Below are 12,362 nucleotides of genomic sequence, written 5' to 3' on the forward strand. Positions count from 1 at the left end.
CTGAAAAGGTTTGGTTAGAAGTTTTGTGGCATTACTAAGAAGTCCAAAAGGGAGGGTATGTGTCCTGGGGTAACAGGACATTTTCATGCTTTGTATCCCAATCGTGTGTTTCTGTTCCCATGTTCTCAGTTTTTGTCTATAGCCGAGCCCCTCCCCTGGCTGCTTGCTTTTGGCTTGCTTTTTGCTGGCTTTGCTCTCTTGCTTTCTGCTTTTTTTGCTTGCTTTTTGCCATTTTTCTGCTTTTGTTTTTCCCCTTCTTTCCTTCCTCCCCTTCCCTGAAGACATCAGACCTGCTTCGGGCCCTGATTCGGGAACGTCAAGGGACCCCCCCCCCCCGGAGTCTGCACCTGAGAGAAGCTTTGGCACCCTCCCCAGCAGAAACTGCTCACCCTCTCTTGGACTGGTGAAAACATTTGTTGTCATCTCGGACTGTTTTTCTTGTGTTGGGGAGTGTTTTTTTGTTGTTTCATAATAAACAAGTTTTTTCCACTTTTCCTCTGAGGAAATTCCTCCCGAACCCGGTGGTGGGGGAGGGAGTTGTGGAGATTTTCCCCTAATTTGTCCTAAACCAGGACAGTATGAAAAAGTTTGAGGGAAAAAAAGATCCTCAAATACATTTTAAAAAGAGGAAAATAAAAAATCAAAATATAATAGCCTAGATGTACCAAAGCCCTCTTAAATACTGTCATATATAACTACAGGCTTAGTAGAGTTATTTTAGACCTATTTCCATGCCTCAAAAGTTTACCCAAACACTTTTTGAAAGAAAAAAGACAGAAGCAGGAAAACCAATTCAGCATTCAGCCCTTCGTCCAGCACTGCTTGACAAAATCCTATTGTATGTGGCTGATGGCCCTACAACACATCAACCAGGCAGAAACCAGTGCCACAGATGGAAAGCAGCCCCCTGTTTCCAATCTGCAAAGACTGGATTCCCCTCCCTGCTGATTAAACAGGAATCAGTGTCTTCCCAATGGCTTTGATGTGCCTCTAAAGAAAGGAACTTTGAGCCACTGAAGTTGTAAATCCCTGTAACAATTGTCAGAGCTGGTAAGGTTTGTAAGGCAGAATGGAAAAAAAACCAAAAGCTGTGTTGTGAAAGCTGGGACAGAGGAGAAGACTTGATACTTCATTTGGTTTACCTCGTATTTGGAGCAAAGCACAAACGTTTGGTCTCCTCCAGAGAAGATATGTTTAATAATGTGGTATTTACAGGCATCTGTTTGAGAAAGACACAGGTGTGTTAGAGGCTGATGAATGCAAGACCCTACTTGTACTTTCTACTTTCCCATTTGCACTTCCAGTGCAATTACAAGGAGCACCTGGCTCCTTTGAAGGCCCTGTTGAAATCAGCTGGAACTCAAGCACTGTAGCACTTTCATGAGAGGTACACAGGAAGGAAAGTTGTCATTTTTAAACTGCAATAGAGGCATTAAAGAGAGAACAAAGCCTTTGGAACACAGTATTTGTAGTCGTGCATTTCTGTACCCGAGCAGGTGTTTCTATATAAGGAAGTTAAACTAGAATTTTCTATAGCCTGCTCATTGCAATTGGCTCAGTACCAGCACAGACACAGTGATAGGGCTTTGGAAGTGCATCTCAAAGCCTAGTGTCAATCTCATTGGGCAAAGTGCCAAATAGCCCACCTAGACCATCAAGTATTAAAGAGCCTGCACAGAGGTGCACGTGGCTTTTTGGGAATGCCTTAGCCTGTGTAACTGTGCTTGGTACACTGTGCTCGGCTTATCTCTTTTCATTTTATAATGTTTATTATTTTTGCTGTTATTAAAACCTTTACTTTACAAAGCATTTCCTGAGAAGCCGTCTCGCTATTTTTTAAGCCATTTCTCTGCTGGCTGGACCCTCGGAAGGTATTGAGAGATTCAATACATGGTGCCTCTGAACTAGGACCTTATATTAAGATACATAGTTCGAGTTTTGCTGACAGAGCCCTCACGTCAGCTAGGCCATTTTGCTCTTAGTTTTCGTTTTTTTTAAAAGCGAGCTCGTGGTGGTTTTTTTGGTTGTGAAAATAAAACCACAATTTTTTGGGTCAAAAAGGCTTAGAGGGAGTCTTTTGACTGAACCCCTATACCGGTGAGAAGGGGTCTTTGCCGGAGACACCGATTCTGGTACGGAGGTGGATTACTCTTCAGAAGAGAGAAGCTGCAGTCTAGCAGAGCTGGAGACAGAACAGCTAAACACTGAGTGACCTCAGAGAGTCGGGGACAAACCAAGAGCACTGGGTGATCATAAGAGTCATTCTGGGGAGTGAAATGGGGACCCGGCAATCAGTAGAACAGCGAGACACCTTTTGTTATTTTAATTATAAGCTGACTATTCAAGACTATAAGTTTGAGAGGAAAGAGCTTAAAAAGCTTGTGAAATGGGTCTATAAAAAGTTTCCAGACACTACCACAGCTGAAACATTGACAGTAGAATTTTGGGATAGAATAGGATTGAAGTTGTTTAACTCAAAGAAAAAATCTGATTTAAAATTAAGACACATCTTTGAAACTGTGTTAGACTTTGTAACAGAAGACGGTGAAAGGCTCGGCAGTGCAAAAATACTTGAAACTGCAGAGAGAAAAACCTGGCAAAACGCTTCTAAAGGCGACCATAAAAAAGGAGCCCAGAAAGTAAAATTCAAAAAGGCTCCTGCTCACTTTAGAGGTGAAGATAAAAAATGCATGTTCTGATCCCCCAAGTCCCAGAAAAATCCAGTTTGATGTACTCCCGAGAAGCAGGCACCGGACGGCTCAAAGCCCCCCCCCCCCCCGAGCCCTCCTCAGTCCCTCGGAGTGAGACCCGCACCAGCACTGGCCACGCAGGCTAGAGTCCCATTCCAACCGCCCTCCCCACCCCCTCAGTCTCCTAGTACTAGATATGGGTGACCCCGGTCCGTTAATTTTGAGCGCGCGAGTTTTGAACAAAGCCCTGAAAGCGCGGGCTCAGAGAACAAAGAGACACGTGGCACTTGCCATGTTTCTGAGGGAGAGGCTGCAGCTCCACATGGGTGGGCTCGGTACAGTCCGACCCTGCGGCACGCCCAGTCCGATGTGTCACTCAACTCCTCCCACTCTAGCACGGGAAGCTCCCCCTCCATGGGCAGTCCCAAGCCTCAGGCACCGCCCCGGGTTGCCACCCACAGCCTGGACAGACACGCCCTGGCTGTGAGGAGAACCGAACGTGACATCCCGGAACTAGCCCCCCCCAAGATGGCGGTGCCCATGCCGGAGAAAAGTAAACAAACTCATGATAAATCAGAAGGTTTCCCACACGTCCTGCAGTTTCTCCGATGGTTTGGAGGATTCATCAGTCAGCATAGATCCCTGGCACAAGATAAGGAAGGAAGCAGCACAAGATGGGGAGTGGGAAATCCTTTCAAAACTTAAAGTCTTTCCAGTCCGATATAATAGAGCAGGATTAAATCCCCACTGGGAACAAATAAGTTTTTCTGAAATAAAAGAACTTTGCAAAACTGCAAAGTTATATGGAAGAGACTCTACCTTTTTTAGAGGTCTATTGCAAGCCACCTTTGCTGCCAATGTACTAACACCTCATGATCTAAAACAAATAATCACATCTCTCCTGTCTCCTACTGAATATTCTTTATGGGAATTGGCATGGAAGCGTGCTTTAAATCAGCTTTTAAGAGACTATGCCACAAATCCAGCCACTGCAGCCTTAACACTTGAGCAGCTTGTAGGGGAAGGAGTGAATGTAGATCCACAAAGACAAGTGCAAACCCTCACAAGGCCAGTTCTAAATGATATCAAAGAAATGGCCAAGACAGCATTGTTACAAGTACCTGATGGCAATAAGCCTGACTTAGATTTTTCTGAAGTAAAGCAAGGTCCTGATGAACCCTATATCAAGTTCCTAGATCGTTTGAAATTAGCTCTGGACAAACAAGTAGCTTTAGAGCGGGCACGAGAGGAACTATTAAAACGTTTCGCAATTTCTAATGCAAATGCAAGCTGCAAAAAAATACTACGTGCTCTTCCCCAAGACCCGGAGCCAACAATAGCCCAGCTAGTTGAAGCATGTAACCGCTTAAATACCCCTGAACATGCAGCAGCACTACAAGCTGAAGTTCTAGCCAATGCTATCACCACAGCACAAGAAAACACCCTAAAACAACAAGAAAAGGTTACAGAGCTTCAAGCACAGACTCTAGCAGAAGCCCTTGCTGCATTTAAAGGAGTTGTAGATAATCAGCAGAGTCAAAAAGGGGTTTGCCACTTTTGTGGGAGAAAAGGACACTTTAGAAACAGTTGCCCAAGGCTTCAGAGGAAGCCACCCTTAAAACACTAATTGTAAGAATCATTTGCAAAATGCTAACAGCTCTCGTCTAGCACAGGATTTCAAATGGCAGAGTTCGGGAAACGGGCAGAGGAGCGCAAGACAGTGGAGCGCTCAGACACAAGAAACCCTGTCCAGCATGCCAGAAAACACCTCAGACCGCCAGGTCCACAGCTTCAGCAACTCATATCCGAATTACCAGCCACAATGCCACCAGAATCTCTCAGCAACACATCCTTCATCGCTTGGACGAGAGAGATCAGCCGCAGATGGCCATATCTCAACTGTATCCTCAAGCACCTCGGGAAAACCATCACCCTCACAGGTCTGATTAACACGGGCGTAGATGTTTCGCTGATTTCGAGAGACCTCTGGCCGCAAGACTGGATCATTGTACCTACGCTGGATCAGCTAGCAGGTATTGGAGGTCACTGTGACAGCTTTCGCAGCTTGCACCCAGTGACATTTGAGGGCCCCGAGGGTCGCATTGCAACGTCAAAACCATTCATTGTAAGAGCAGATATAGTGCTGTGGGGAAGAGACATCCTGTCACAATGGGGTCTGAGGATAGAGACAAATTTCTAAAATGGGCTGTAGATGAAAAAGACACTTTAAAACTAACATGGACTTCTGACACACCTATCTGGGAAAACCAATGGCCTTTGCCAGCAAACAAACTTGCAGTTCTAGAACAGTTAGTACAAGAACAATTAGAAAAAGGACACTTAGCCCCAACTACTAGCCCATGGAACACCTCCATTTTTGTAATCAGAAAGCCAAACAGTGAAAATTGGAGGTTGTTACACGATCTTCGAAAGATTAACGAAATTATTGTTGAAATGGGGTCGCTGCAACCAGGTTTACCATCACCTGTCATGATCCCTAAGGACTGGACTTTAAGTGTTATTGATTTAAAAGACTGTTTTTTTAGTATTTGTTTGCATCCTGATGACGCACAACGGTTTGCTTTCTCCGTTCCATCTATCAATCAACAAGCTCCATTAAAGAGATATCATTGGGAAGTTTTGCCGCAAGGAATGCGCAACTCGCCCAGCATATGTCAATGGTTTGTTGCAAAAATACTCTCTCCAATTCGTGCACAACATCCACATTCCCTCATACTGCACTACATGTATGACATTTTGATAGCAGCTGAAGAAGAAACATCTATGAAAGAAACATCAGATCATGTCATCTCGGCAGTGCAGAAAGCAGGATTTACTATAGTCCAAGAAAAAATACAACTACTCCCTCCATGGAGGTATTTAGGTTACAGAATTACAGAACAGACCATTACACCACAAAGACTCCAACTACTTTACAATCCCAAAACTCTTAATGAGATGCAGCAACTCATAGGGACTATCAACTGGATCAGACCTCTGTTAGGTATCACAAATCGAGACTTAAACCCTTTATTTGATTTATTAAAAGGAGACACAGCATTAAACTCCCCATGAGAACTCACTAAAGAAGCTCAGAATGCTTTCGAAAAGGTGTTTGAGGCCATTCAGTCACATCAAGCACACCGTTATAATCCTAACCTCTCTTTTTTATTTGCAGTTTTAGGAGAAAGCCCCCAACTTCATGGATTAATATTCCAATGGGATTTGGCAAAGAAAGACCACCTGGTGATACTAGAATGGGTCTTTTTGTCCGGACAGATGAGTAAAACCATAACAACGTGCCCTGAAATTATGTCTCAACTCATAATGAAAGCCCGATCTCGAATGTTTTCTCTTTCAGGCAAAGATTTTTCAGAAATATTTTTGCCAGTCAAATCCATATATTTGGAATGGTTGATTCAAAACTCAGAAGTCTTGCAAATTGCACTTGCAGACTTTGCAGGAAAAATTTCAAGTCACTACCCAAAGCACAAACTATTGAATTCACCTTTAAAATTAATCGAAAAACCTCTAAGGAGTTACACACCCTTAGAGGCAATCACCTTTTTTACAGATGGCTCAGGGAAATCTCAAAAATCTGTAATTACCTGGCAAGATCCTAACACCAAAGAATGGGAATCAGACATTGAGAAAATAGAAGGCTCCACCCAGATAGTGGAGCTAGCAGCTGTTGTGCGTGTGTTTTCTAAGTTTATGTTTCCATTTAACTTAGTAACTGACTCTTTCTATTTTGCAGGTGTGGCAGAAAGAGCAGAGGGATCTCTGCTCAAAGAAGTTCCACATGATCAGTTATACAGTTTACTTAAGAAACTAATCTCTCTTCTTTCATCCTGACAGCAGCCGTATTTTATCACACATATTAGATCACACACTGTCCTCCCAGGTTTTATGGCAGAAGGTAATGCAGTCACAGACCATCTAGCAATGACAATACAGAACACATTGCCTAATGTTATTGAACAAGCCCGAATAAGCCACGCGTTCTTTCATCAGAACACATCTGCACTGACAAAGATGTTTGGTATCTGACAAAACCAAGCAAAAGCAATTGTTCAGACATGTTCAGACTGTCAAAAATTAGACATCCCAGCCATAGCAACAGGAGTAAATCCCAGAGGCTTGAATAGCCTCCAATTATGGCAAACTGATGTAACACAATATCAGTTTTTTGGCAAATTCAAACATATACATTTATCCATAGACACCTTTTCCGGAGCAATTTATGCTTCAGCACATAATGGTGAAAAGACCAGAGATACAATCAAACACTTTCTTCAAGCATTTGCAATACTAGGCATCCCACAAGAAATTAAGACAGATAACGGACCAGCATATATATCTCAGAAACGACACCAGTTTCTCAACAATTGGGGAGTCAAACATACTAGAGGAATACCTCACTCATCAACAGGTCAGTCGATAGTAGAAAGAGCGCACAGGTCACTGAAAACACTTTTAGAAAAACAAAGGGCAGGAGTAGAAGTGCTCTCTACTGTAGAAAGGCTAAATAAAGCTGTATATGTATTTAATTTTTTAAATAACTCATTTATGGAACAGATGCCCCCAATTTTCAGACACTTTAGTAACACCACTCAAGCGAAGCTCAAGGAGCGGCCACCGGTGTTCATCAAAGACCCTGAAACAGGAAACGTTTCAGGACCTCATCCCCTCATAACTTGGGGGAGAGGCTTTGCATGTGTTTCCACAGATGCTGGCCCCAAATGGATCCCTGCAAAGAATGTGAAGCTGCAAGTGCAGCAGATAAAAGAGCAGCAGAGCACACCTGAAGAAGAACACACCAAAGACGCTAGATGACCGCGGATGGTAGCTTCAAGAGGACTTCTGCACTTTGACACAGCCCAACACTATAGACACTGAAATACATTTGAAGCAGAGACTTAAGTTTTATAAAAGTTGCACTGTTACAATTTTTGAAGTTATTATTGTCATGTTAAAATTGTTTGTTGTTGTATGTTAAAAGTCATTACCAAATCCTTATGCAGAAGAAAAAGAAAATATAGTTCACTTTAAAAAATCTCCCCAAACAAAAAAGTAAAATAAGATTCATATGTAATTTGAGACTAAATATTAATTTTAAAATACTAATAATTGAAATATTGTCTAAAAAAAAAAGAAAGTACCAAATTTAAAATTATGTAATCCATAAAACTACATCTTAACTATAAACCAAATTGTTAAATAACAATAAGTTATTGACACAATCACAATTATCAACAAAAGTGAGAATTTTTTCAAAGTAACTATTTTTCTTTTTTAATATGATTTTACAGGGTGAGATGTAGTCATGCATTTCTGTACCCGAGCAGGTGTTTCTATATAAGGAAGTTAAACTAGAATTTTCTATAGCCTGCTCGTTGCAATTGGCTCAGTACCAGCACAGACACAGTGATAGGGCTTTGGAAGTGCATCTCAAAGCCTAGTGTCAATCTCATTGGGCAAAGTGCCAAATAGCCCACCTAGACCATCGAGTATTAAAGAGCCTGCACAGAGGTGCACGTGGCTTTTTGGGAATGCCTTAGCCTGTGTAACTGTGCTTGGTACACTGTGCTCGTCTTATCTCTTTTCATTTTATAATGTTTATTATTTTTGCTGTTATTAAAACCTTTACTTTACAAAGCATTTCCTGAGAAGCTGTCTTGCTATTTTTTAAGCCATTTCTCCGCTGGCTGGACCCTCGGAAGGCATTGAGAGATTCAATAAGTATTAGTACAATTTCATGAAGTCTCAAGATTGCCAAATGCTGAGCTCTGCCATAAAAAGAGAAAGGGAGATGGCACACATTAACAGAGAGAGCAAAAGGTCACCCAGAAATTACCACAGTGCATTTGGGACAATAGGATAGTTTTCTTTTGGTATTTCCAGAAATTTCACAGAAAAATGTTAAGATGTCTTTAGACAACCATGAGTGAAATTATTTATGTCCATTTGCCATTTCAAATCGAGCACAGTACATACCAGGTTTCCCTGAGAGTTGCCCATTATGAGCTGCCCAGTGACCCTTGACAGGAGCGGGACACTTTACATTGCAAGTGTGCTCTGTTCCCAGCTGGCCTCTTGTTCCACAGCCAAATGCATAGATCATTCCTGAAGAAGGCACAAGGGCTAAAGTGTCGTGTCTGTAAGAGATGGGTACACAGTTTGGGACTCATTTAACAATAATTTTTAAAAACAAACAAAATAAAACAAAAAACAAACAAACAAAAACCCAAAACAAAAAACCAAAGACCAAAACCAACCAAAAAATCCCCCCAACAACCAAACCAAATGCAGGCTAGAACTTATTATCGTTTCTCCTAGGTGTCTTCGGTTGCAATGCAAGATGTATTGTATGTATTTCAGACTAAAAGTATGTATTCTATTACCAGCTATTAAAACCAGGTGAAGCAGTGTTCTTTCTCTCTTCCACGACCCATCCTCCCTCCAGGGGGACATCTGTTAATAGGCTGAATTAAAGTTTTGCTGAGTTATTAGGTTGGGAAGGTATCTTTTACAGGTTAGAGCGCAGGGTACAACCCCAATTAAAAACCATCTCGTTTAGAGGGCCTTAAAATTCTCATGGAAAATAAGCTTTAAATTCATTTAGCTTTGACACATACAATGCAGAAGCAGGACTATTTCCCCCTACTTGCATGATTCATTATCAGCATTAACTCCCACCAAAGGAAAGTTTCTGAATGCACACAGGACTCACCTGCCACAAGCAATCTGGGATACTTCACTGCCCATGAGCTCAAGAACTCTTCGGGGGTTCACCTCATCATTCATGGAGTCATGGCCCAGTTGTCCGCAGGAACCTGCACTGAAGGTAAACACCCCTCCACTCTGTTAGTAAATCAAACAGTGGAGTCTCCATTTAGGGAACCATAACCCAGCAGGATCTCTCTGACTCCAGTTTCAGTATGAGCCCAAAGCTTAGGCAGAGACTGAGGGGCATTTTCAAAGGATTCAGAAAAGAAACTTGGGTTTTGCTAATGCAGCTTTCAAATAAGCTACCTTGCCACCCATCAGAAACTAACAGAATTATCTTTAGGTATGTCTACACTAACACAGTTGGACACGAAAGAACTACGTGACTCACAGATGTTCCAGCAGCAAAGAAGAGCAGAACTTTACTTTCTTTCATATTTATACATTTTTGGCACCAGTTGTGGATTGTTGCAGCCATGAGGCCTAGTAGGCCTCTCTGGCGGTCAGTCGCCTAAAGACAAAGAAATGCCTAGTCATGGTGACTGGACCAAATAACCCCTCTCCCATGCTCGGACCCTCTCTTATCTCCCTGTAAGACAATAGGTCACTTTCTACCCTGACTCATACCATTGGACCATTTCTCAAAACCTCGGTACCTTATAAAAACCCCACTTTTGCCCAGCTCAGTAGAAGAGCTGTCCCTGAAACCCTTCACAGAGGATGCCAATAAAGACTCATCTGTGGAACCTCGTACAGCGCTTCTCCTCTCTCTCCTTGCGTCTGCCAAGGCGCTTAGCAAGCTTATGAGCTGAGAATCTCTGCAAAGAGCTGATCACTGCTAAGAGCTGAAATCACTGATAACTAAGCTTGCTGAGTATTGCCTGTGCCTGGGAGCTTTGCCTGGGTTTCTTTGGGCAGGAGGTACTTAAGTGTACTCCCTATCCAGGAACACCCAAGGCAGCCGAGACCGACTGAAGCTACCGGGAGAAAACAAAACCGGATTGGTGGATGGAATCACAACCTCTCCAACCACACTGGTCAAACAGACAGTCAATCAGTTCTTCTCTTCTTCCAAAAAGGAATGTAAACAAAAAAGTACCGTTTAGTAAACATAGCTATTTTTACATTAAGAAACTGTTAGAAGCGTGAGAATCTTGACTCCAAGAAATTAAACAATCAGAAGGCTAAAAAGTTCCAAAAGAACAAAGCGACACTACACTAGACAAGCTCCTACAGAACTAGTTTTCTACAATGGTATTTTTCCCACAGGAATCCCAAACTCAGTTGTTTAATTCATTTTACAGTGGAAAACACTGAGGGTCCAAAACAGGAAGAAACATCTACAAAGTGGCAGAGCCAAGGCAAGAACCAAGCCACTCTCCTTCAAACCCTAGCCCTGTCCTCTGGCCACTAAATTATACACCATTTGGAAGCAGCAGGTTTGGAACTCAAAACCTCTTGCAAACGTTGTGACTACTATCATTTAATTTAAACACTCATTCATTTTAGCTTCCATCTTATTCTGATGCACAGTATTACTCTATTTTCCAACAAAATGCTATTTTCACCCCTTTGGATATGTGTTTGGCAATTTTTTTCCTCCCAAAGCTAATCTTTTTAAGTGATTTACCTGAGTTTTGCTATTTGTTGCCATGGATTATTAACAACCTTCATCTTCATTACCAGCAAAGGATCGTGTTGACAATGAATCTCAGAATAAATAATTAGGCTATACCTTCCACTTAGTTTCTTTTACTGGGGTCAGAAGGAATACACTAAGTCAATCTGTGTTTTCCTACCATTACACAGAAAACTACTGTGAAACCATCAGGCAGGTGAAACAGTGGCCAGGGTTCCCAGGTCAGCATCTTTACCTTTGTCAGGACTGCTGTGTGCTCCTCTCCACAGCTGATGTAAACAACCTTCTGAGACCGCAACAGCTTCACGTGACAAGGGGACTCTTGGTCTGCAATGAAGTCAAAGGAAATAAAGCAGCTGTTTCATAAACACAAACCTGCATGTCCACGAAAAGCACTGTCAGTCTGATTTTCAGACATGGTCTCTGAGCACAAGGGAAACTTTAACAACTGTGGTGAAAAAGGCCCCACATGTCCTTGAATACTTCACTGCCGCTTTTCCCCTCGAATTCTTAAAAGATAAAAAGTCTTTGACTGACTCAAACAAAACCATCCAGAGCAAGAATGCACATGCTGATTATCTTGTATAAATTCAACATGCACTTGCTGTTTGGGAGATGTGGTGAGTGCAGCCTAGATACAACCGCCTTCACCTTCATGCTCCATTTCAGACTCCTCAGGAATGACTGCAAATATTTGTTTCCATAACCTTACTTAGACCTTTTCCATATAGAACAACCCTGACACGTGGGAGACACTAGTGCAAGACACATGGTAAGCTGAATCCCAGTGTGTATTTACTCAGCCTTCCTTCTGTTGTCATCCTTTAAGCAGAAGATCCTCCTACTTGCAAAGGCTAATCACTACCAACCATTAAGTAATGCTTTTCTCCTTCACTCTGCCACCCCTAATCATTTAAAGTCTGTCTCCCATGTATGAATACAGTAAAAATAAAAGCTAAGCACTTCAAGGAGCAGTAGGCACCCCCAAACAATTAGATATTAAGGGGAGCAGCTGCTTATTTCATACCAACAAAAAGTCAGGTTCCTACCTATAGAAGTTGCCCATTTCTTAAGATTCTCACCTAAGGATTTGTAAGGTGCTTTTTTACTGGGTAGTGAAAGAAAAACAGTCACATTTCCACAAGTTTAGAATTGAGAGCATATTTTTGATTAACTTTATTTTGTATTTTAGCACTCTGATCTTTCTTTTGACAGGAATGACACTTCTCTCAACAGCATAGTTTTTAATAATAGTGCTGCAGAATACCCATGTTTGCAGACCTTGCTGTTCATGTTTGACAAGT

General features: G+C 42.1%; 1 protein-coding gene across 1 annotated transcript in view; it reads right to left on the reverse strand.

The window, feature by feature from the left end:
• Positions 1–12,362, reverse strand: part of LOC134563442 (probable E3 ubiquitin-protein ligase HERC3) — an 86,813-nt gene that overhangs the window by 29,494 nt on the left and 44,957 nt on the right. Inside the window, 4 exon segments of the mRNA XM_063421359.1 lie at positions 1,143–1,219; positions 8,688–8,848; positions 9,424–9,554; positions 11,294–11,385. Of these exon segments, the coding sequence (XP_063277429.1) occupies positions 1,143–1,219; positions 8,688–8,848; positions 9,424–9,554; positions 11,294–11,385 (461 nt within the window).

This window comes from Prinia subflava, chromosome W (genome assembly GCF_021018805.1).
Source record: "Prinia subflava isolate CZ2003 ecotype Zambia chromosome W, Cam_Psub_1.2, whole genome shotgun sequence".
Taxonomy (NCBI): domain Eukaryota; kingdom Metazoa; phylum Chordata; class Aves; order Passeriformes; family Cisticolidae; genus Prinia; species Prinia subflava.